This window comes from Gossypium raimondii, chromosome 9 (assembly GCF_025698545.1).
Source record: "Gossypium raimondii isolate GPD5lz chromosome 9, ASM2569854v1, whole genome shotgun sequence".
Classification (NCBI taxonomy): domain Eukaryota; kingdom Viridiplantae; phylum Streptophyta; class Magnoliopsida; order Malvales; family Malvaceae; genus Gossypium; species Gossypium raimondii.
In genome coordinates, this window is record NC_068573.1 from 29726018 (window position 1) to 29752873 (window position 26856).

Here is a 26856-nt window from a genome sequence, read left to right on the forward strand (position 1 = left end):
TCATGTATTTTAATATTTTCAATAGTTTTTATTATTAATAAATATTTGTATTAAATATATTTTAATTGATAATTTTAAAATTATCATTTTAACTTATAATTTTACTTGACGACATTTCTTTATAATTCTATTTTTCTTGCAGGTAATAAATAAACATATGTATACTTTTTAAATATAACCATATATATTTATATATTTTAAAAACAATGCAGAGTAACTTTGCCACTAATTATTATTTTAATTATTAAACTAAAGAAATTAATATTGTAAATAATTTTGCCTAACTATATTTTTATTTTACTTTTCATCTACCTGGAAAAATGTGGAAAAGTAATTTTCTCATCTATTATCAAGAGAATTACTTTTTATTGTTTGTGAGAAAGTAACTCCTATGGGAACTTACATTCTAAGAAAAGCAAACAATTTTTTACATTCCAACCAATTAAATTTGTTCAAAAGTTAAAATTTTTCTTCATATCAAACTCCTTAAAGTCATGATCTATCTTGATCTTTTAATCGTTTATAAATCTCAACCACCAGAACTTGCGTAATGCGTTGGCAATGGCATTACTTGTTTTCACATGTAGAAAGAGAACGTATGTATAAACTATTTACATCATTAAGCACAATAACAAAAGAAAAAAAAAAGATAAGTAATATCTTCTCATAAAGCTAAAGACCCTCTTCTCCATAAAAAAACGTTACATTTGCATCGAAGACAATTCGAGTCTGCCTATCGTTCTCATTATCTAAGTATGAAAATTTTCACTTTGCTTCATGGATTATGATGCAGATATGTTTTAATGCTTTATCATTTGGAATGGGTTTACGCTTAGTCCAACTGAGTTTCTTTATTTCATTCTTTTATATTTTATTTTGTAATACGTACTTGTCACCGATAATCTCCAGTAGGGGGGGAGAGAGAGATGTTAATGTTTGAATGATGACAGGAAATATACACAAGTACTTTCAGTTATTCTAAAATTCTCCCTATTTTGTTTCTCCTTCTTTATTCTCTCAAAAATCATTCTGATTCTTCCTTTTGAAAAATATCCTACATCAAGTTGGTATTAGACTACAATCTTGACACCGTCTTTGACGAAATTACAAAATGTTCATCAAACTTAGCAAGACTTAGCATGTACCTAAATAGGCCTCAAACAACTTAATGAGAAGGTGAATGCTCTAAGGTTGAAGGTGAGGTCTAAGTTCAAGAAATATTTTGAGCTTATGACTAGTAGAATTCCAAAGGATTCATCTACCCATGAAGATTCCTCTCATGGCGGCTTGGGTAAAGAAACAATTATAATGAATAAGTTTTCTTCTACAATTGTAGCCTAATCTATTCGAGTACCCATATTCCAGACCTTACAAATGGGAATGCATAAAATTTAACGATAGAGATTTTAAAGGATAATTAATAAAAATTGAGTAATACTTTGTGAGAGAGAAGATACTTGAAAATTCTAATGTGAGAGTGTTGATGCTTCATAATATCCTACCCCAATATAACAAACACTTACTACTGAGCCAATACCTTACCACCTTTACTAATTTCTAGGAGACCTTTTAAGGCAACTTCAACTACTTATCCTAAGCCTACCTCTAAAGGATTTAATAGTGCTAAAATGAAGGATAGAAGGAAACGTTGACTCTGTTATTGATGTGGAAAACAAGTCCATTGTTTTCCATCATTGTGTGAAATCACAATTATATCAATTTCTTACGAAACAAGATGAAGATGACAAGGAACATTAGGTGTTCTCTGATTGTGTTAAGCATTTGGAAAAATTGATAGCTCATGACCATGTTCTTGAGGAACTCATTCTATATTTGAATGTTATGTTTGACATTACAATACAATGAAGATTCAAAGCACGATTGGCAAACGTTCCCTTAAGGCATGTTTGGTTGGGAGGAATAGGAATAAATTATAGCCCAATTCGATGGGCCCACCACCAAACTAATGTTTGGTTGGCTGTAATGCTTATTACGGCCTACACTGAATCCGTTCCTATTCAAGGAAGAGGCTGCATAGTCATTCCCTTCGCTCACCACTGAATAGTTGTTGAATAGGATTTGTTTTTTTTGCCTTTTCAATTTTTGCCCTCACCTTTACCTTCCTCCTTCTGTCACGGGCCAAAGTGCAAAGCCGGTGACCATGGCACAAGAAGCGCCCCATGGAGGTCTATCGATTAGATGGGGATCATTTAACCCACGAGAACTGGCCCGATTCAGAGAACTATTGAAGAAGCCTGTCAGATTGAAGCCTGGTTGGCCCGATGATGAAGACATGGCAACTTAGGCTAATTTTAGTAACTAATCTTAGAAGATAGAGGGAATCATATCTTGTAAAGATTAGATTAGATTTGATATGGCAAATCTTGTAAATCCCTAAAATCAAGGGATATAGTGAATCTCGCCCGTCGATGTAAATGTATCTTGACCGTCAGTTTTGGGGAGCTCAACTATAAATAGAGAGCCTCCCCTCATTTGTACTCATCCATTGTAAGCTCAATTCTTAAGAGTAATAGAATTCTTTGAGTATTTACTCAAACACTTTGTGTGCATTCTTTCTTTGACTTTCTGTTGTTCACTTATAGCTTCTTTTGGCACAATCGCTTCCGCTATACAAATTGGTGCCTTGGAGGAGTTCTAAAGAATCCTCACTTTTGGGCGTAAAGGCTGACTTAGGCAAGTTTGGGACGAACGGATCGCCTAAGGCCGCACGGATTGTGAGACGAAAGGTCTAGCCCCGTAACACTTCAACCCGATAGCCTTTTTCAATTTTTGGATTCTCCTATTTATTTTATCCACCTCTATGGTTTTGGGCTTCATTTTTTTTCCTTTCTTTATCACTGAAATTCGAAGCAAAAAACAAAATATCATGGGCAAGGGTCTTGGCCTCTACACTGAAAATCGGCAAGAAAGCTAGAGGTATAAAATTACCACTTTTTTTAAAATAAGAAAGCTTTAAAGTTGTAATATTTATATCTAATTTTTAAATTTTTGGGATTTTATAGATCTTCTTTACAAGGATTATCAGACTGACCAAAAGTTTACTTTGACCACTATCTCTCTCACTGGTGTGGTAAGTTTGGTTCATATTTTCTAGGTTTGTTTAAATTTTTTTTGCCTAGATTATGTTTTCTTTAATTATTATTAAAGAATACATTTGAGATGCTTTGTCGTGTGAAACTCAAGTTGTGATTTTTTTCATATTTAATTTTATATTAAATGCATGTCTTATTGTAAAATTATGTTAATTACAAAAAAGAATGTTTAATTTATGCTAAAATTAAAGGTAAGGTGTATGCTTTTCAAACATGTGTGTGTGTGTGTGTTCAATTTTTGAAGTATAATAACAGCTATTTTTCTTGAATTTCATCATGGTTATCTCAATCTTTTAACTGCAATGTATCATGGAAGATGTTCGATTTCTCAATCTGCTATGAGAACTTGAATTAATTTGGCCTTGTTTTGTTGTTTTTCCCTTTATTTTCAGGCAATTACCTCTGCCAGAACAAAGAAAGGTGATCTTTTCTTGGTTAATGTTAATACTCAGCTGAAGTTTAGGAATGTTACAATTGATATCAAAGTGGACACCAGCTCCAATGTAAGTACTTCATCTGCTCCTTCTGTTGGTTTCTAGTTTTATGCATAAGTTTGAATTCTTGGTCGAAATTTCTCTTTTGCAAGTTAGATATGATGCTCTTTCCTCCATTATATATTCTTTGGCCTTCATCCGACTTCTATTATAATAAAATTAGTAATCATGTCTTGTCCCCTCTATGTTTGAAACTCGAGCTTTAACCAGGAGAATTTCTGCCTTATAACATTGTTTAGAACATCATACTTCTTGGGACCTGTCCTTTTTGGCGGAAATGCTTTTCAATTGAAGGATCTCTTTGGTTGAGTTCGTAGTTCCTTTTTTACCTTCTTATATTCCTTTGTTGTTGATATATATGTTTGCCATCTTTTGTAAGCCTTTTTGAAAATCGTTTGATGTACTAAAGTACATTATGTTTATCAGTTATTTACCACCATAACAGTTGATGAACCTGCACCCGTGCTAAATGCAATCTTTGGCTTCGGAGTCCCTGATCAGAGGTCTGACAAGGTACAAAATTCTGTCTCATATTTCAATTTGCATCTTTCGAAACTTCCTTCTTGTTTTGGCTTTTGTCGCGAGAACGTGTTACTTAGAATGTGTTTGAGATGCTGTTGGACATGTCTATCTTTTCGCTTTTGTGTATACCAGATTGAACTCCAGTATTTGCATGAGTATGTTGGGATAAGCTCAAGCATTGGATTGACTGTCAACCCGATAGTTAACTTCTCGGCTGTGCTTGGAACAAATGTTATTGCACTAGGTACCGATATCTAATTCGACATGAAGACTGGGAATTTCACCAAATGCAACGCGTGATTGAGCTTCACCAATACAGACCTCATTGCTTCTTTGGCTTTGCATGTGGTTATGTTCTATATACCTATCTACAGCTGAACATTCCAAATGATATAATCTCAAGTTTAATACCTTGTTTGTCGATGCAAGAATGAAAAGGGTGATGTAGTTAACGCATCTTACTACCATATTGTAAATTCATCGACCAACACTGCTGTTGGTGCTGAGGTGACCCATAGCTTCTCTACCAATGTGAACATCATCACCGTGGGTACACAACATGCATTAGATCTATTAACCACAATCAAGGTACGGGTGAACAATGTCGACAACGCAAACGCACTCATCCAGCACGAGTGGCACTCGAAATCCCTCTTTATCGAGTCTATCGATAAGAGTCCCAAGGTCGGACTTGCTTTGGCACTCAAGCCTTGAGAGCTTAAAAAAAAAGAAGAAGCTCATTTTAGTAAGAGTATGATAGACTTAAAAAGATTTTTGAAGTTTTAGTTTGTTGTTGACTTTCATGGTGTTGCCATCTTCCCTTTTATGTCAATGGTTTTTCATTTTAAAAAAGAATAAAGTGAAAAAAAAAATGTGATAACTGGTTTTAGTCATTCCTTATTTAAATGAGGTGAAGTACCTTTGGTTTGCCCCATAAATTTTTTTAGAGGCTCTCTTTATTTTTTCATGAAATTTGCTAATAAAGAAAAATAAGGGTTGTACTTTTTCTTTGTTGAGGACAATTTTTACTTGATATAGAACTTGGTAACAGGTATAGGCATAAAGTCTAACATTGGATCGGCTTATAAAATTCGGCCATGGAAAGCTTTCATTATTGGCGGTGAGATTGCCTAAAGGTAGAACTATCTTGGGGGCTCTTATATTATGAGTCGACTTGTATTTTGATCTCTATTTAAGAAATAGACAAATTAGTATATTTATGTTTAAGTAAAGAGCAAATTATTTTTTACGGCACAATTTGGAATAACGGTGTTACAAAAGAGGATGAACACTTTAAAGAATTTAGTTTAAAAGTGTTTAGTTTGCTATCAAAAAGTAGTTTTAATAGATAAAACGTTTACTTTTAACGTGATGTTATGATATAAAATATGTATTTATATAATGTTTAAATTATTAATGTTATATTTTTCTAGTAAGGATATAAAAGAAAATAATTTATTATTGGCTCTTTCTTAATATTTTGATATATAAAATATAAATTTTAAATATTTTTTAACAATTAATATTAATTATTTTTAAAACAAAAGGAAGGTGTAAATAATAAGAATAAAATGTATATATTTTAAACAAATAAAATTAGATTAAAAAGGGTTAAAGATATGAAATTTTCGAATCCAAAAATATTTTTAAAGATTTTAAATTCATTAACAATTAAGCTTTTAGAATGTATTTGTTGTCTATCAACTATAATGAACATAGAAGCAATGGATTCAAATAATAGTGTTTTAAAATATAGTAAATAAAATATTTAAAATATTTTAATATAATTTTATATAAAATAAAAATATTTTAATATACTTTTATATAAAAATAATTATATTAAGAATGTTATTAAATTATATATTATTTTTATTAAATTATATTTAATAATAATTATATTAAAATATATTTAAAATATTTTATTATTAAATATAATTTAATAATAATCCTATTAAAATTTAATAATAACAAACATCGATCTAAAAAAATTCTACTAAGGGTATTCTAGTCATTTTAGCTTTTTTCCTTATGCTATTAGAAATCTATTTTATTCAACCAAACACAAGAATATTATTACAGTTCCATTCCATTCAACTAAACCATCTAATTATTGATTACAACTCTATTCTATTACAACTCTATTTTATTCCAATAAACTAAACGTGCCGTTAGTGTTCTGGTTCATTCATGAAGCACCCATAACTTCATTGATAGGACCTTGCTAAGGCACTAAGACAAATACAACCCATGTGGCAAGGACGCAAGCTTAATGTTACCATTATGAAGGGAGGCATTCTTTATACTTAGGAAAAATGTCAGAATATTCCTTAGAAAGTGCACAAGTCCAACTATACTTTGTAATTTTATAGTGTAGCCTTTGACAGGGTGTGATTTAGTACCAGGCATGCAATGGTTAGCTACCCTAGGACCCATCATGTGGGATTTTGTGAGTTCCAGCGGAATGGTGATGGCTTACTTGGCAGGGAATAAATCCTTATGCAGCTCAACTAATTCCTTCCGATCAAGCTTCTCCATTGTTACTTGTCCTTAACGAATAGGATGGAGTATAAACCTTGTCCAAAGGTTTTTAGAATTAGATAGGTAGTTGAACTGATTAGGTCATTTATTCTCAGTCCAATTTCAATTAAATAGATTATTGAAAAATTATAAAATATGGTTTAACTGTTGGCTCAATTGATTTTTTTTATTCCGGTTTAAAATGGTTTACGGTCCAACCAATTCAATCCCTTTATTTGTGCTAGTATATCGATTGATTCTCGGTCCAACCGTTAGCCTGATTCCAACAACTACGGCCTTGTACTTACAATAATCCCCAACTCGGTTACTAAACAAATTTCTAGCACCATTGAAGGGGAATGCTACTAATTTAGATTAGTTGCTAGAGGAATTTAAGGAGCTGTTTCGAGCCACAAGGACTTTATACTAATAGGCCGTAAGACCAAAAAATTCGTTTGAAGGATTATAAGAATTTTGACCCCATAAATATCCTGCCATACAAAATAATGAAATAGAAAGATTGGTTTAGAGAAATGGTGGGATTAGGGTTTAGGTCTTCTGCATCACCTACAGTGATGGTTAAGGAGGAGGATATGAGTTGGAGATTGTATGTGAACTAATGACAACTCAATCAACTCACCATATCTCTCTAATAGGGCATGTCAATTATTTAAGTTCGGGCTACCATAAAAATCTAATGCATGAAGATGAACAACTTTTAAAACACATTAAGGGCAGTACGAATTCTTGGTAATGCGCCCTTCAACCTTTCAAAGCTTAATATTTGAGGAGGTTTATATTGGTGCTCTTCAACAATACGTTGGCTTATTTAGCTACATGATTTTAAGAAAAATTATTGAACAAAAAAAATATTTTACATAAAATTATTTAAACACCAGAAAATATAACATTTTTCAAAAAATTGGAAATTATTTCCAATAAAACATAAGCAATCTAATATGAACATGCGGAAAGCAGTCTCTAGAGCATAAACTGCTGCTTCCTCGACATAAATACTATTACTTTGAATCTCTGTTTTGTGAAAGTTCAAAAAAAAAAAAAAAACATCACCTATACCATAAAATATATAGCCTAAATAAATTCATCCCCTCTAAGGCTCACAGATCTAACTGAGATCCTTAAATGTTGGTGGAGCCAACCCAACCTGTGTGTCACTCAAGCTTCTGTGGACACCAGGCCTTGGCCCTGAGGATCGCCAAAGTCATTAAATAGCTTTGTACATAACTGCAATTATATACATAATAAATGTCACATCTTAATTTTATTTAAATATATGTGGTTAAAGCAGAGCAAAATACTGTATACTTTCGTGTACCTGTCTATAAACTGTAGAATCGCCATATGATTTTCTTAATTCAACTACGTACAATGACGGACTTATCTCAAACACCTGGCGTGCATAATTTAATCACACGATTACACTTTGATATAGTGAATTTTGAATCAAAAGCTCACAACGAATTTTGCTCGTATTTTAGCACGAGAATTTATACCTCAGCTGCAACTGAAAGACTGGCAAGACGTTTTTGGACCGTGTGCTCTTGCGTTGCTTTCAACTGAAATCAACATGAAATTTTATAGTGTTATTGTTGCCATTACCATCAAGCATATATTCCAAATTAGATTATAGCATATGTATGATATGGGTCAACCATAAAATTACATAATAAATATATTTATAAAAAAATTAATATAAATAATAATTAAAGTTTTGGTTAATCATAAGTATAAATGGAAAAAAAACTAAAAGAATATAGATTCAAAATTCTATTATCTTTTTATTTTCTCTTACAAGTTAAAATTATACTCTCTCAATTAAAAACTTTATAATAAATATAGGTATATGTAATATATGATTGAAGCTAAACCATCTAAGAGGTATTTAATTTATATTGGAGAAAACATATGAAGTAGTACTTTTGGCTATCAAAATTCAAAAAAGTGCAGCCGAAGTATTAAACAAGATGAATTTATCATCTAAAACTCGTGCTTTTTGAACTATTACCAAAAAAACTCGTGCTTCTTGAACCAAAAGCAAAAGCTGTTAAAAGACGCGCTTTTTTTGCTGTTGCCATAAACACTTTTTGAATGTTTAATGATTTTTTTATATTCATTAAATAATCACATGTTTAACTTTTGATGATAATATTAAAAACAAAAGAATTATTAGAATGAAATAATTTTTTAAAGAAAATCTAAAACTATATTTTTACATAAATTTTCACAACATATTTATATATTTTTAATGCTAATAATTTATTCAATTACTATTAAAAATAATCTAATACAGTACCAGTTTTAACATAATGGTTCTTTTCAAACAATTTATATGTGCATTATTCACCAAACTATACTAAATTAAGCCTCACAATCATGCATTTAATTTGTAAACAGAGAAATGCAGTGCATTAAGCAAAGCAACTATATAAATCAGTTTACTAACCTTTCCGTTTCTCATTTGGACTCGAAATCCCATCTCTGTCACCGTGTCTTGGATCTTTGCAAGCAAATCTTTACCCGAACGATTTGAGGTAAATCTGATCTTCCTTTCAGATACATCCTGCATATTCATAACAACTAGTTGCTATCAGATATAATTGCATGATACAGTGCTTACATTAAAGAAAGGAGGCCTTAATTAGTTTGGCTGGTACCTCCTTCTCAAAGAAACCAGAAAGGTCTAGGCACGATGACATTCCTATCAACTGAAAAGCATTAATGAGAGTAGGTGATTCTTGACTCCTACCTCCATCACAACCCTTCATCAAAATAGTGTTTCTCTCCGTTATGTTCAAAACTTGCAAACAAAGGACTCATCAAAGATTATATATATTGGGGGGAGGAGGGGTTGTACATACCACTTCACACATTGAGAAAGCTTCATCATCAATATATATATCTTCTTCCTCATCATCAGGTACAGCAGGAGTATAGTCTTGCTTGAACCAGTCATCTTCCTTGATACCCGCCATTGTTATCCTGGTTTCAGGGTTTGGGTCAAGAATCCTTCTTATCATGTTCCGAGCCCCAGGTGACAACCATTTCGGGATCTGAGGATCCCCTTTGAAAATCTGAAATCCAAATCTCACAAAAGGGTTACACATAAAGGAAATTAATATTTTTTTAAAGAAAAAAGCACAATCCGATTACCTTTTGATAAAGAACTGCAAGGTTTCTATCATCGAAAGGGAGATAACCGGTGAGAATGACATATAAGATGACACCACATGACCATATGTCTGAAGTGGCACCATCATACCCTCTATTTGCCAAAATCTCTGGCGCGACGTAGTTTGGACTTCCACATGTTGTATGCAGTAAGCCATCCTCCTGAAAATATTTTGAAAACGAAATTAAAAATAGAAGAATATCATTATTTTTGGGTGATTTTCATTTTTAGATGATGAACACTTTACGTACCCTAATATGTTGAGGCAATGCACTAAGGCCAAAATCAGATATCTTTATGTTCCCTTTATCATCAATCAGAACATTTTCCAGCTGAAATAAATAAACATATATATTAATAATGGAAAGAAGAGGTGATGAAAGGACCTTTGTTTAATGCTTTAACAAATCAAATATATGATAGGTTTAGAGGTAATGAAAGGACCTTAAGATCCCTGTGGAAAACACCTTTGTTGTGACAATAACTAACACCATCAATTAATTGCTGGAAGAACTTTCTTCCTTCTGCTTCTGATAGCTTCCCTTTGGATGCCTGTACATGATCAAAAAAAGCAGCTAAGCAAAACAAATCAATGTAAACTAAATAATATTATTGCAGCAGAAAGGACCCCTAAAAGTAATTTCATCAAGTCCCTTACAATTCTGACAAACAATTCCCCTCCAGTTGCGTACTCTAGGACCATGTAAATCTTGGTTTTGCTTGCCAACACCTGCATGTTTATTATAAAGCAAAGGCATCATTACAGCAACTAAGTACCACTCTTAATCTTATGATTGTGATTGTCATCATTAACAAGAGATTAACAACATTAGGACAAATATCACATACATTGTCAAAATCTAGAAGCAAAACATTGGGATAAAAGGGATCGGTTCTTTTTGATGATTTAACAAGTTGACCTTTTACCTTTTTTATTGACTAATGGAACGGCATGGAATACTTAGATTTTTACGTAAATCATATGAACCTAAATCACATTCTATGATTCTAGCATTAGTTTTGCAACAAATTAATCAATGAATTCTTTTTGTTCTTCCTGGTGGAAATGTAAATAAAATAACAACATAGAGCCTAGGATATGTTGTAAAAATTAACCAAGAAAACAAGTGAAGAAAATGACACCCATTACGAAAACGCCTACCACTTGCAAAATTGGTGGGTTCAAATACATAATTGCGGCCCCCAAAATTCGATTTAATGATTCTAATTATTTTGTTATTTACTGTGTAGACAAATAGAAATTGCCCAGAAAAAAAAAGTGGTGATTGTTGTGGGCTACCAGCTGGTGGGGGACTGATGATATTAATTCAATACAAATAAATTATTGAAATACAAATTTTTACTAATTTAACAGTAAGATTTAGTGGTGTTACTCAAAAGATTAATTTTTCAATTTTCATAAAGTATGATATCAGATACTATTAATTAAGCTAATTGAATCAATTGGCTCTGTTATTTTTACAACAAAAGGAAGAATATGGATTAAGTGTGCTTAAGTACATATTATCTTATTTATAAGTAGTAGTTGGAATTGTATAAAAAATTTCTAAAATACAAAGTAGAAAAATTTATAACTTATATTCAATACTTAAATCTTTCAAGACTTGATAGTAAATTTAATTAAACCTATACTTTAATTGACCGATTGATTTAGATCTTAACTGATTTAACTAACCTGATTTAATATCGATTAGTTAAATAAATTAAAAGTTGAATTGGAATTCTGATTAAAATATTATATTTTATATATTTAAAAATAAATATATATACATACATATTAAAAGTTAATCGGACCAGTTGATTCTATCATCTATTAGAAAATTTTATAATCAATAATAAATTTTAATTGTATACAAAACTTCCCTATTTGGCATTTCAATTCGACTCCCCCTTAGACTCGTTTAGAATAAGTCTGATATTGACCAGTAGTTGGCTAGTTTATGTTGCTACGAATGTATTGTACCAGATATTATTTACTCTACTTTATATTTAAATACAAACAGATGTTTTCATAAAGTACAGGAATCAAAGTCATGAGAAAACGTGTAACTGGATATATGTGAAAATAATAATTATAACGAGAGAAATGGGCCCCACTTGACCTGCTGGCCATTCTCCTATTGGCTATTTCCTATTTAAAAATTAAAGAGTAGGTTTTAAATATGTGGCTAGCGCTTGCGTATCTCACCGTCACGTATTTGTGGTTCATAGTAAAAACAGCGACGGTAGCAATAAATAAACAATATAGATTAAAAAAATAGTAACTAACCGACCAGATTTTATGGGTATGAGGTTCAGATGAGACATGTAGTTCACGTGCATAACTAAAACGTGATGTGACTTGCTTTACACGTGGCTTAATTTGAGTGGGCAAGAATTTTGTTTTAGTTGGTCAGGGAAAAAAAAAGAAGAAAAATGATCCGTGTGGTAAAGTGGATTAAGACGGAAGAATGGTCCAATTTGATACCCCGTCAAATATAGTCGAGGCAATCCAATTCTTATCTGGTGCAGGTTGTCTGATCAAGGCTTGTATCATATGAGTGCGATTGTTATGATTAGAAAAAATAAAATAAAAATAAAATCATAGGATTAAATTTTTATTTTTCTATTTAATTGATTTGATAGATGGATTAGAATGGTTTAATAAATTTTAAAATATAAATTAATAATAATTAAAAAATAATAAATTTTTTGAATAAAATGATCTAACAAGTTCAATCATTTAGACAAATTTGAAACATACATTAATAACGGGGTGTAGAAGGGGCAGGCAGGCCCCAAAAATTAAAACATTAAATTGATGTTCTTTTCTTTAACTTTTCATTAAATAAAAGAATGACATTTTTAGTTTTATGAAAATTAATAATTACTTTAAGCTATTTTAATACATTTGTTTTAATTTTATAATTATATCTACGCCCATTAAATGAAATTCCTAGTTTCACTTTGATTAATAATAATTTTAAAAATCGACTTTAAAATAAGTGGGAAAATTAAAACTTTCAACCATTTGGGGAAAAAAATTGGTTTAATCATCTTGAAAATCTTAAAACATAAATGAATAATAATTATAAAATTTAATAATAAATAAATAAAAATCGGAAATTTTAATGAAAAAAAACCAATATGCAACTCAAATTCCTTTTGTCAAAAATTCCAAAATTCATAATAAAAGAAAAACAAAGATGTTGATTTTATCTATTTTAACCGGTTCTCTAATTTTTTATTAAATTTATATAACTTTATTGGACGGTCCATTTTTTATTTTTTTTAAATCTATGGTGCTTCATTTCGGGTTATAGGTGGTGGAAGTTGTTTGGATACAAACTTCAATACAAAATTGAAGTTTGAAAGCAGAGTACTAATGGATTCTTATCCATCAAAATTACGGCACAAAATCAGGAATTAATTTAATCTTTTTTAACCACGTAATCAAAAGTCCAAACAAGAAAATGCGTTTATCACAGAGAGTAAAATAATAAATTAATCGGCATTCAACAACACCACAAATGATTGAGATATGATAAACAAAAAGGACATACCTCGTGTAAGCGAACCACGTTAGGATGTTTGAGGAGTTTCAAAGTAGCGATTTCTCTCTTTATCTGCGCAAGTTTCCAGATTCAAGATTTTTCGAAATTTGTAATTTGAAAAATGCCATAAACAGAAATCAGAGAACATAATCACAAGCAGAAATTAACCAAAACAAACATCAATCGGAAAGAAATTGAAAGAAAGGAAGGTACCTGATCGGCGATGCTGAGTTGAATGAGCTTGGACTTTTCGAGGATCTTGACGGCGAAAGTGAGGCCGGAATGGAGATTCTTAGCCAATTTAACTTTGCCGAAATTTCCTTCGCCGAGATTCCTCCCTAATTCGTAATTTCCTAATTGCAAAATTCCTTTCTTCTTGTTCTCCTCCGCTGTTCTCTTGCTGCCCATTCACTCCTCCTTTGATCTCTGTAAATCTAAATCTATAATAAAAAAACTATCAATCAATCAAAGATCTCTCTCTCTCTCTCTCTCTCTCTCTCTCTCTCTCTCTGTTTGTCTCTCGCACTGTTATCTAATTTCTTGTTATAAACGAACGTCTATGAGAAAAATGAATATATAAATGGAAAAAAATACTAGTCTAAGCTACGAGTAGGAAAAGTAATACTGGTAAACGAAGGAAGCCTTGAAAGAGAAGATAATGGAGGAGAGAAAGGGGAAGAGAGGAGTTTAGACGCCAAAAATATTGTTCTTTAACTTATGAAACCGTTGAAACCTTCCTTTTTATGCTTCTCCTCGTTTAAAATATTTTATTACACAAAACATTTTAATATAAAAGTATATCTAATTCTGGTTTAGTCCTTCTACTATACTAAAATTTGAGTTTTGATCCCTCCATTTCCTTTAATTTATACAAAATCTAAATTCCATCCATAATGTTGCATGCTTAAGTGCACTTGAAGTCATAATCTTTATATTATTGTAACAGTAACAGTAACAATGCCAACTGAACTAATACTCAAATTACTAATCTCGACTTTAATTTCACATAAATTGGTTCTTGCCTCCTTTTTTTATGAGGGAAAGGGTAAGTATTTTCAAAACAGATTGAACTAAGGACTAGTGATTTGATCAATTAAACTAGTGGTATATAACTAACTATAAAGTAAATTGCTATCAATTAGCAAAAATTGAAAATTGAGACAAAAAAAAATAGAGGGTTCAATCCATTTTTTATCTAATTATTGTTGAATCGGTGGTTTAATGGTGTAATTGTTCAACCATCACTTCGATCTTACAAAGTTATTGTTCAATGATTAAACCCAAAATTAGTGTCAACTGAATACTTGGTATCAAGTCCTTTCCCACATCCACCCAACATTCAATAGATGATTCCTCTACTTCTATAACTTTACTAGTAGGTCCAATTTGATAGTATTGTTAACTGCTTTCATTAAGGTGTTGACAAGGAGTTTTTAGAAAAAATAAGTATTCAACTGACATGTAAATTTATTAATAATTAAATACGGTTGATCAGGTTTTCATCTAACCCTAACTAAGATTGAATAACAAAAACAAAAGAGAAAATTTCAAGTTTTCAATTTAACTAACAATACATTATAAACATAAAGGACCAAATTATGTCAAATTAAAATAGTAGAGTTAAATCCAATTTTTCAGTATAATAGAAGGATTAAAACCACAATTAGACCATGGATATAGGACAAAGAGGCCAAGCCCACGTTTAAATGCTTACTTACCCATTTTGGTAGCTTTTCAGCAAAGGAAAGAACAACGGTGGTACTGTTACATAATAATTGCATACTTATCCTAATTATTCCAGCTTTTCGTCAATCACTTACCAAAAGATCAAACTTATATGCTATGCATTTGTTGTTGCTGTTGGAAAAAATATTATTGGTTCCGCAATTTTTGATCTATTTGGAGGAAAAAAAAAATTGAATTTTGATTTACAAAATCAAAATTTTGTTTTGACGACAAAATAAAATTATAAAACGCAACAAACTAATATTCGGAATCAAACCAAAATAGATCTCGGCGATGACCCACCTATAGTGGGATTTAAGCCGGGACATAATTTGTGTAGGATGGAAGTCAAACCTAGAGTATTAAGATTTTAGGACCTCAGCCATTATTGATGGTGCTAAGACCTCACAGACTATTTTGATGAGTTTGTGGATTTATGTTGTATTTATTTTTGTTATGCGGTGTTTTAATTATTTTCGTATGTTAGATAATTACATTCAGGGGTGGCACCTGGAAAAATATTACATTAACTTATTTATATTTTATAAGCTTATAAATGAGTAAATGGATAAATTGTACTTTATCCTCAAAATTATAAAGATATAAGCTAATAAAATGATAAAATTACATATTAACTCTTAAAAATTTCAACCTCTTAAAGATAATTTCTAACTTCGTCGCTAATTACATTATACCTGAAAATATAAAATTATTTGTCGATGGATTCATATTATTTTGCGTCATAACTGTTTTGAGGATAAGATATTTATCTAAAATTTTAATAATTCCTTTTAATCATATTTTAATTATTAAATGTTTGGCTTAAAATATTTCAAATTAAATATAAAAAGAAAAGGTTAGTATAAAAATAAAATAAAATAAAAACAGAGAATGAAGACACCTTGACCTGTGATATGGCCAAAAATGAACGAACAATTAGACAAAGATTGGTGAGCAGCCAGGAATTGGTGTGGTTGCTTAAGTTTATATTTGATAGACAAATGAAAATTGAGTGCACACAACTTAAAATATTGTCTATTAAAATCCTATTTTAGGATCAAAGTTTGTTTTTATCAATTCAGGTTCGCATTGCCCAAATCACCCTTAGCCATATCTTAATTTTTAAATTAATATTTAAACTATACTCTAATTTCACTTTTTTTATTGACCACTCTTTTTTTAAATACCTCAAATACCATTATGAAAATTGGGTATAATTTGGAAATCAATTAGGTAATAAAGCGTTATTATTATTATTATTATTATTATTATTATTATTATTATTATTATTATTATGTAATGCATTATCAGTGCATATGTCTCATACAGACACATTAAGGGGTAAGCAAAATTCGATTCGATTCTAAAAAATTGAAAAAAATCGAATTTCGAGTTGATCGAATTGATCAAGTTATTCGATTTTTTCGAGTCAACTTGAGTTCGAGTCAGGTTGAATTTTACAATTTGAGTAATAGATTAGTGTTAATACCCCTTTGATCCCTATCAATTTTGAAAATGAGCAAATTAGTCTCTCTTAACAAAAATTACAAAAAAAAAAGATAAAATAATTTTCAAATTTTCAAAATATTTATAAAATTCTAAAATTTATATTTAAAAATAAAAAATTTAAATTTTTAAACAACATATAAAGAAAGTTAAAATTTTTAAAATTTCTAAAACAATAATTTTGGGACCTAAATAGGTAATTTAATGATTCAAGTTAAACATATTAAAGTATCTTTTTTTCTTATTTTGCTTTGAAAAGTTTTCAAATATATATGGTTTCAAATTTATGTGCTCTAATATCAAATTAGTTATATTATAACAAGATTTTAATTTGACATGCTTAATTTTTTAATTTAACTCGAATAATTTCATTTCACTCGACTTGATTCGAAAAAATGATGATAAATAGGACTTGTCAACTCGATTAACTCAAATTTTTTTCACTCGATTCGATCGAACGCTCACCCTAGACACATCAATCATTAGAGTAAAATTAAAAAAAAATTGAAGAACTTGAAAATAAATACATTTAGCTTTATTTAAACATAATTTAATATTAATTATAATTATTTTATTTCTCTTTCGGGTTATAGGTTTGATTTAATATTTATTTTCAAAATAAAGTTATTTATATTGATTTTTAAAGTCTTCAATTTTTTTTTTTGTTTTACAACATTAATGATATATCATTTATTATTAACTAACTAATGGTGCATAAAATCTATGCACTAATTGGATCAACTGTTATTACATCAGTGCATGTGCATAGGCCACATTTCATAACCAAATTGGATCAACTAGTTGAATGACTCAAGAACCTATTAAGGTATCAATTTAAAATAAAAGATTGGATCAACTAACCTACAAACTGATTGAACTAATTTGTCAAATCTGTCAAATCAATTAAACCAAGCTAAAAAAAATCAATTAAACCAATAATTACACCCATTGAACTGATTTTCTCTACTTTTTAAAAATATATATATTTTATTTTTAATAATTTATTCAATTAAATCGGAGAAATCAATCAAATTAGAAACCGTTCGGCCATTACTTTTAAAACCTTGGCATAGACTTAATAGAATCCAAAAAAATCCAAATCCGAAAAAAGAAGGAACCTGAATCCTAAACACGAAAAGAATCAAACCTGAGAAAATATCAAGCTCGAAAAAACTTCAACATGAAAAGGCCAGAATCTGAAAATTGATAAACAAATAAACTCAACTATTTCACACATTGAAACATACAACTGAATTTACGAAATATCCACCTTTTTCACCGTATGTTCCTAAATTTCTATATGTAAAGGGGAAAAAAAAGGGAAAATCTTCTTGCAAAAATTAGCACAAAAATCATTTACAGTTCAACACACTGTTTATGACAAACTTAAGAACCCGGATGCTGGCGGTTTCTGAGGCAGATGTCGTGGACATGCTTTGTAAATGATCCACAATCTGAGACACCTGCCTAAAGATTAGTACCACATGCATGGCTATTGTCGGATCCGAGGGGATTATGGCAACAGCTACATCAGTCATCCATACAAGCTTTCTACTTGTTTCCTTGTTGATATCACAAGCCAGTTGCTGAAAAAGTGCCAGCAATACTCCTTGGCTCAGTGGACATGGTTTCATTGACAATATCCCTTGCAGATTAACCTGGTTAATTCAGATCAGACCAATGTCAGGTCTCAAAGAGTTTTCTTGTCATGCACAACAAGGGTTGTTGGAAAATAATGTCAAAGAGTACAACTAGTTATTGGAACTTACCTGAGAACACAACCAGGAAACTATAGAGACATCACTTCTATGCAGGGCTGAGGTGAATGCTTCTTCATATTTCTTTTCAGCTATCAATCTTGCTAACTCTTTAGTTGGATCTAAGTGTGCCTCAGGCTGCGGTACACGTATAACATCGGTGTGAGGCAGATGAATAGTGACTGTCAGATTCATGAGAAACAGAGAGAGGGGAGCATACCATCTCATGCAGATGAGTCAGTGGTCCATTACTCAATTGTGAAACCAAGGGATTTCCTGCATTGGAGTTGCCACCTGCAGCTGCTATAGCTAGAAGATTTCGTTGCGCGTTGGCCAGTTCACCACTTAAGGTTTGTGTGATTGAAGTTGCAGATTTAATAGCTTCCTGCAAATATAAAGCAGGTCATCTTAAAAGAGTTAGCTGTACCAGAAGGTTTGTGTGATTGAAGTTGCAGATTTAATAGTTTCCTGCAAATATAAAGCAGGTCATCTTACAAGAGTTAGCTGTACCAGCAAAGTCAGTAATACAGGCAAAAACTTTGCATAAACAGGAAAGGTTGCCTTTGTACGTTTCATCATATTGGACATCATTAAAGCTGGCTGGTAACGACATTATATTCCCGAAACAATCATCCATTAATGATGTAAAGTTCTTGGGAACAAAGAAGTCTAGTACCCTAAAGCCTAATACTCTCCATAAATATTAAAGGCCATCCTTCTATGGTTCAATTCTATGCATGTCAGTGTAAAAGAACCATGTTATGATACTATATTCCTAGAATCTCCCATTCAGAATTTATCTTGGTAGCACACATGGTTAAGCTGGCAATAAGATTTTCCCGGAATATGTTCGGTTAAAGGCAACCTCTATTGCTGTATGCAACTCATTATGCAAAATCATTCAATCTTAGCTATAAAGAAAAAGGGCTAAAATACTCTCATGCAACTTGTCCAAGAAAAGATATTAAGTTGGCAACTGTAACCAAGCCCAGTAAAATTAGTATATAAAATGAGAAGGATATTTAATTATATTTTATCATAGTTATGCTACAAGAAAGGTAACCTTTGACATTTTTAATACATTAAAGTGGGAATTAAGTCACAATGAGAGAAACCACCGAAGTGTCAACAATCTACCATACCTGTAGAGCAGCAGCAAGGGAAGAATGTGAATTTTCAAATTGCTGCTGAGCAGTTGCTGTGTGTTCTATTAGCCCTTTATGAAATGTGACATCAATTTGCTCAAACATTGATTTGCATGACATCTCAAATGCTGGAATAACAGAAGTTTCCAAGCTAGATCTCAGTGCATCCTGTGGACAAATCCAGAATTTCTCTACTAAGCAACATTATCCAACTTTAAATTTTAAGATATATGAACATTCATTCCAATAAAAAAAGTTAGCAGAATGTCACTAGGGAGGATGACCATTAGAGACTAAAAACAAAAGAAATAACTAGAAAACTCAGCACAGTTTTTGGACATTCATCTGATGGATTCTAAAGCCAAAAAGTTTTCCTTAGGAGACACTAGGCAGGTGTCTATTCCCCCACCCCACCCACCTCTCTTATCAACTATTCAACTTTAAATTCAGAGTAGTCTAAGTTCAACCACCTATATCAACATAAACTAGAGGGAAAAAAGGAACAGGAATTTTATGCAGAATGGAATTTAGAGTTGCTACCAGTCCATAAGGGAAGCTCATACAATTAGTAAGGTAAAATTGATCTATTGAATTTGGTGATATTGGACAGTACATGTAATTGCATTTTACAATAAAGGTAGACATCTCTATGAAAGGTTATGAATTACTTTTAGAACTGTCCATAAGTAATTTGAATGCTTATTTGCCAAACAAGAATACAGTCACCAATCCTAGCTATCTAAATTCTTATAAATAAACCTTTATCATCTAGAAATAAATTATCCTTCATTATCAAGTTGTAAAAGAGGGAAAAAGAAAAGCATGGCAAGGTTCAAATCAGCTCAATAATGAAAAACAACCAACTACATAAGAAAGAAAATAGTTGAACAAGAAATCACCTGAAGTGCTTGCTTTCCAGTAGTTTGAAATTGTGCTTGGATTTGCCTGGCCACTGTTGCTTCAAGTTTTGAACTGACTGACTTCTCCAAATGATTCACTGCCCTCTCCCCAATGCCTTTCTGCAAAATACCCAATTAAAAACCCCATTAATATAACAAACACAATTTTAGTGGCTTAAGGCAATTGAATACCACATTTTACTGCATTTAGAGGACAAAATTCACTACTTATGAATGAAGCTGAAAGATGAACAGCAACAGATTGTTTAGAAACATTTGAGGCTTCACCAAAATTTACCCAGAAACAAGGTAGAAGATAGGACAAGAACGAACTTTACAGCATATTTTCAATAATAAGATCAGCTCTATTTAAGATCAGTTAAAGTGTTATTTAGCATGTGTTTCCCCAAACAAAAGAGTGTTTAGGTATATTTTTCTTTAACGCATCAGTATCATAAAATTCAACAGAAAACAATATATTAAATATAAAATTCTTACTATAAATATCACATTGAACCAAGCCAAGAGGCACCTGTTAGCATTTCCCATAGGATATAATTGCTGCATTTCCTATCATGTCATCGTTTATAATGGTGCTCTGTCCAAATAAATGACCACCGCAGTCTTATGGGACACAAAACAATCTGATATGTCAACAGAATTTGGATTTTTGTTTTTACCTGGAATGACTCTGTAATAGCAGAAGATATACTTTTCTCCAGAGTGGGACTAATAGCACGAGCCACAACAGGGCCAACTGCAGCTATTTCCTTCTTTAAGGATTTCTCAAACATGGCTGGCAAGTCCTTATTTAAACAGTTGGTGATCAAATTTGTTATCTGCTGCATGCGGTCTCTCTCTAACTTCTCTTGTTTTGCATTTTCATCTTGGATACGGGCCCACAAAGCATCTGTGTTTGCCTTTACAGCTTTCTCAATGCTCCTGCCCAAGGATGCTTCCAGTCTTTTCCCTTCTTTGTTAACAGGAGCAGAGACAATTGCATTCATCTGCTTCTGCATTTCCTTCTGCACGCTAAGGGACTGCTTGGTGCAACAAAAACATTATAGTAAGAAGACTATACCACAAACATTAACACACACAAATAAGCGTGTTTAAAGAGGAGATTCTTCAATTTTATTCTAAGAGAAACGATTCTTTCTTCAAAAAGTTGTTTATTGTATTTTTTAAAAAACTACCTGCTCAAGCATATCCCGCATGGCCAGCAATTGGGGGAAATTAGCATCAGCTGACAGAGCCCCAGAACTGCAACCTGGTTCATTAGATGAATCCGTGGAATTATATGGGCTAGCTGAAGGGGAAGATGGGACAGATACTTGAGAATTTTTCTTCTTCTGCTTTTTCCCTTTAGCAGAAGCTGGAGATGGGGAACCAGTGATGGCAGTGTCTGTTTCACCAACCTTTGGAGGGGCATTTTTAATCACATTCTGGTCACCCCCATCACCAGCATTAGTTAGTCTATCTGCTTGAACCAAAACACCCAAGTGACTAGCTTGTTGAGCTCCCTCAATGCCATAACTTTCTACACAAAAATCTCTAGCCATCTGAATGCCAAGATCTGATGCCTGTGAGTAGAAGGCCTTTTCTTTGTTATCTCCAACTGTAGTATGAGAGCCTTGTGAATATTTAGTCTCACCAAGAACATCAACTTCTACCTCTATGCTTTCAGCATCATTCTTGACCACATCTTTGATTGTTGCCTCACCCTCATTAATAACCTGACTGATTTGTGCATTTTCTGTCGATGAAGACACGGTAGACAATATCTCTGATGGTGTTACCAGATGGGTTGGATGTTTGAACACTGCAATATCTTCACCTTTCTGCAAGTTCTCACCTGCGTAGGGCACTACAACATTATTCTCTTTAACCGTGTCTACTTTGTGATCAACAGAATGATCAGGTGCTGAGCGGTTAACATGATCAACACTTGATGGATTTCCAAAACCAGAAGACTTCCGTGATAACCTTGGACTTAATGGAAGTGGAGGTGTTGCAATGTGCACATTTTCAGCACTACTACCAGACAGCAAAGCACTTGGCTTAATTTCCATGCCAGACACAGCACTCTCAGATATGAATGTAACCTCTGAAGAAGCTACGTTTTGTGAACAGCTCGCCATGGCAGCGCTTTCAGAGCTACTGTAGTTTATAGTCTTCTCAGTTGGTTTATATCCATGAGATAATTCCTGAGAAGCAGAACCATCAGAGTTCATGGCATCAGAAACATGAGCAACATTAGAATCAGTTTTATCCAAGTCTGTGTTTTCCAGGGGTGGTGGTAGGCACTGAGACAAGTCCAAAGCATATTGCTGAATAGCCTGTGTTTGAACACAGTAGACTTGGACAGTATATTCTCCACCTGGCAAACTATCACTTGTTCCCGTGAGACTCAATATAGGCATTGTGACAGTGAATTCAGCTATGTAATCCATGCAGGTAGCTGCAGGATTATGCCCATATTCTATGTGTACAGCATATATAGCATTCTTCTTGGCATTTGCAAGCAGAAACAGGCCTGCATGGGGCAGTGCCAAAACTTGATTAAAGAATGCATTGTCAACCTCAGACTCAGCAGAACACCTCAATTCCAATGTCTGCATACACTGCCATGATTCACCATCACTGGGCAACAACCAGCCCTCTTCACCTGAAGAGGCCCATATCTTCACTTCACGGTTTAGTGGGCCCTATAGGTAAAAAGACAATAGAAAATTAGACACTTGGCATAATGAGAAGAGAATTTATGCCACATTACCAACACAACAGCAGAAGTAATTTTCTGTCTAAATCACAAAAGCTTCATATGGTCATAGAAAATGTTTTATAAAAAAGGTAAAGACAATCTAAAAAGGAAAAGAAACAGAGGCCTACTCCTGTGATAAGAACAATATGATCAGGGCGATGTGGGGCAGTCAAGAATGTTGCCGAGTAAACAGGATGTCCATCATGTGGCCTCAACACTGCAAGTGGTATGGGCTTACGATCTTCCCAAATTTTCACCTGTCACAGAAATTTACAGTTTCCATAAATATCATTACCAAATTGAAGAATGAATACATATGGCCTGCTGTGAATCTAAGCATACTGCTTAATGGAACAACTGGCACAAGTCGGACCAAAAACTTCAATTTTCTGGGCCTTAAAATGTCAATAGCTGTCAGGTACTTGATTTGCAGTATTGCCGCATTAATAGTAGTTTATGGTCATAATGAGAAAATCGCTTTGGACAGCCAAAAACCTTTTACATGCATTAAAATGGCTCAACATGCATCACTACAACCATCATGTTAGATGGAAATAAAACATTATCAGGTTTACATGTCAAGTTCTGTCATGGTAGTAAAACCATTGAACTTCAAAGAGGTTGTCTGTGTTAGAGATATGACAATCATTCAACTTTCAATTTTTCCTTCTTTATTTTTTTCCAGGAGCAACTGTATTAAGAACTAAAATAGAGAGAATAAATCAGTAAATAAGGAGAAGAGTAAGTACAAACCGTGCCATCTACTGAAGCTGAAGCTAAACGGGTAGTCAACCATTGGCACATTGACAACTCAGTAATCTCACCATCATGTTTGCCAACAAACTGAACCCCATCAATAAGCTTATCAACAGAGAAATTAAGAGGTTCCTCTGCTGAAAATCCATCAAGTTTTCCAACTTTGATTGTATCAATTTTCAGGATACGATTTCCGATAGCAACCATCAAAATCTCCTGTTAGATAATATTTGTTGAACATTTACAACACGGAAAAAAAATATGGACAGGAAAAGCAAGACTATAGAAGATATACAAAGACTTGGCATAATAGTTACTATCTGATAACATCAAATACAAACCGATTTATTACTTGTTTGTGAGGATGCCAGCAGACTCGTGGATGTTTTGATGATTCTTGCCCTACGATCTGAAGGGCAATAACAACTTTGCCAAAAATTTGCGGCTTATCTTCATCATCAGGTCCCTCATTGATCCTCCATACAAAAACCCGGCCATCAACACTTGCACTGCAGAAAATGAAAGATGAGCACTTTTTGATGACACAAATGAAGTCAATTTATCCCATGAAATAAGTAGAAAAGAGTACCTGGCCAAAAGGTGGACATCCTCAGCAAAAAAAGCCATATCTGTTACTCTCTATATTTGGAGAAACAAAATGAATGAAAAGGTTGAGCTGGTAATAAGATGTTTCACAATAGGAACTTGATAATAGAAAAGTGGGTATAAAGAGATATATACCTGAGTGTGGCCACGAAGCAAGGACCGGAGGGCAGTGTTGATGTTGAGGATACGTATATTCCCAAGCTTGAGACCATAGCAAATGTAATTCCTATTAACAGCAATCTGACGACCAAGAACAAGGCCAGGATCAGATGCGTACTTGGTAATGGGAGTGACCTCAAGTTGGGGTTGTACTTCACTGGGTAGCCTGACATGAATATCGTAAAGGAGATTGGTCCCAGAGAGATGCCTGCCCTTCGGGACCTTGCTGCTCAACAGTCGGGCAGGTGAGGGAGAGGGCGAAGGAGCAGATGGGGTGACAGTCATATTAAGAGGCGGGGCAGAAGGGACAGGAGCAGGAGCTAGTGACTGAGCTTGAGTGCCAAAGAAGGCCATCAAAATGTCGTTTCCGGAAGTAGGAGGGGTGGGGAGTTGGGGTTGGGGATGATAAGGAATGGGTCCAGTAGGATTAGGATGAGGATGCAAAGGGTGTTGGGGTTGAGGAGGAGGAGGGTAAGGAAGGTAGTGGTGGAAAGGGTAAGGCCCAGTAGGCGGAGGGTAAGAGGAAGAAGGCGTCAAATAGGGCGGTGGAGGCGGCGTTGAGGATTGGGCTGGGAAAGATGGGGATGTAGTAAGGTTTGAAGTGTTAGGACTTGGAGTTGGACTTGGAGAAGTTGCTGTCACGTTCACGTTCTGAAGATGCTGATGCTGCAACATAGGGCTAGAACTGGGTTTAAACAGCTTGTTCAAATCAAACCCACCGCTGCCACCACCGCCACTTTGCGGTTGAGGATTGGGATTTGAAGCCATCCAATCCCAAATCCAAAAAAGAGAAAATAAAAAGAAAACGATGAAATCAAAGGCTTGTTGAGATCTTACTTTATGTGAAACACAAGGAACAAGAGGGTTTCATGGATCCGCTTGCTTCGATTCAGATCAGAATCCAAGTTTTTAGATTATATCGAATCTTGAATCTCTTGCTCCCCACTTTCTTCTCCTTTGGGTGGCCCAGACTGGATGATGACTCGAAGACGCCAATAAACTATATAAAAATGAAAAACACCAACAGGGGAGGCGAGGCTTTCAGTTTTATTAGTTAAGTAATTTTATTAGTAGACCATTTCAGGACTGTACAAAACCAGGGATGAACGCTACTACACCCAAAGTGGTATCAAGCAATTTCGATACTACACCCAAAATGTTAAATATCATATAATCAGGTTATTTCAATACTAAATTTTCAAGTTACGTTGCTAGTTAAAACTCAATGATTTAAAGCTCAAAGGAAACACTCAATAGTTTAGGATTTTGGGCAATTTTTTTTTCTTCGGTTTAATCAATTCAATCCACTCGATTTGATCAATTCAATCGATTCAATTAAAAATTAAAAAATTCAGCTCAATCAATTTTTTTATTCGATTTAATCAGTTCATACAGATTCCCAAATCAACTGGTTCAAAATCATTCTCAAAACTAATATTTGAATTGATTCTTTATCCATCTAATCGATCTGATTCGATTTATATAACATTAATTTTGAGTTGAGATTTAAGGTTTAAAGGGAAGAGTTTTATTATTATTATTATTATTTTGATTGTAATAAAATAATTAAATTATAAATTTTGGGTCAAAAATATTTTTATTATTATTTTAAATATAAAAATACTTAAATATTAAAAAAGTTAGAAGACAATACAAAGGGACAAAAATGGATCCTACCTTACCTCCTTCCTTAACATTGTCTAAAGATATAATGCTAGGGTCAAAAGTTGAGGTTTGGGATGGAAATAGGATTATTAGTTGAGATTTTAGGTTTGAGTTTAGGATTTTATGTTTAAGATTTTTATTTAGGATTTAAGTTTTAGGTTCAAAGTTAGAGGTTTGAAGATAGGTGTTTGAGGTTCATCGGTTGCATTCAAAGTTCAGGTGTTGAAGTTTAAAATTAAGTTTGAGACTTAAGTCGATGTTCAAGGGTCAAGACTTAAGGATTAATAGTTTTAAGGTTTCGGGTTGAGGCTTAAAGTATTGGGTTCATTTCCATTATTTGAGTCCTATAGTCTAACCTCTACATATGCCTTAACTAAGGTTAATGATTTCGAGGTTGTAGTTTAAGATGATAACTCTCGGCGAGTTATTTAGTATAATTTTCATAATATATTAAGAGTACTTTCTAGCTTTTAGGTTAGTTTTT

At 32.9% G+C, this 26856-nt stretch overlaps 2 protein-coding genes and 1 pseudogene across 3 annotated transcripts; 1 reads left to right on the plus strand and 2 right to left on the minus strand.

Moving 5' to 3' along the window:
- The first annotated feature begins 2601 nt into the window (after positions 1-2601).
- Positions 2602-5082, plus strand: LOC105798914 (mitochondrial outer membrane protein porin of 34 kDa-like; annotated as a pseudogene).
- A 2405-nt stretch (positions 5083-7487) lies between these two features.
- Positions 7488-14120, minus strand: LOC105798917 (CBL-interacting serine/threonine-protein kinase 1). 2 transcript variants are annotated; one of them, XM_052620851.1, is made up of 12 exons: positions 13604-14120; positions 13400-13462; positions 10495-10566; positions 10281-10388; positions 10088-10168; positions 9818-9997; positions 9526-9738; positions 9322-9426; positions 9111-9227; positions 8161-8223; positions 7983-8057; positions 7488-7852 (listed from the first exon to the last, which is right to left on the minus strand). In XM_052620851.1, exons 1-12 carry the CDS (start codon positions 13796-13798, stop codon positions 7823-7825), a joined length of 1302 nt encoding a protein of 433 aa, XP_052476811.1. In that variant the 5' UTR covers positions 13799-14120; the 3' UTR covers positions 7488-7822. The 2 variants fall into 2 exon arrangements, with proteins under 2 accessions (XP_052476811.1, XP_012484613.1); XM_012629159.2 differs by having other exon boundaries at positions 7488-7891; positions 13604-14119.
- A 3704-nt stretch (positions 14121-17824) lies between these two features.
- LOC105798915 (enhancer of mRNA-decapping protein 4) lies at positions 17825-25854 on the minus strand. The gene is made up of 12 exons (XM_012629157.2): positions 24684-25854; positions 24532-24581; positions 24295-24451; positions 23940-24158; positions 23315-23443; positions 21619-23130; positions 21103-21462; positions 20423-20542; positions 19521-19691; positions 18599-18763; positions 18391-18516; positions 17825-18279 (listed from the first exon to the last, which is right to left on the minus strand). The coding sequence occupies exons 1-12, from the start codon at positions 25473-25475 to the stop codon at positions 17974-17976; spliced, it is 4107 nt and encodes a 1368-aa protein (XP_012484611.1). The 5' UTR covers positions 25476-25854; the 3' UTR covers positions 17825-17973.
- Positions 25855-26856: the final 1002 nt, after the last annotated feature.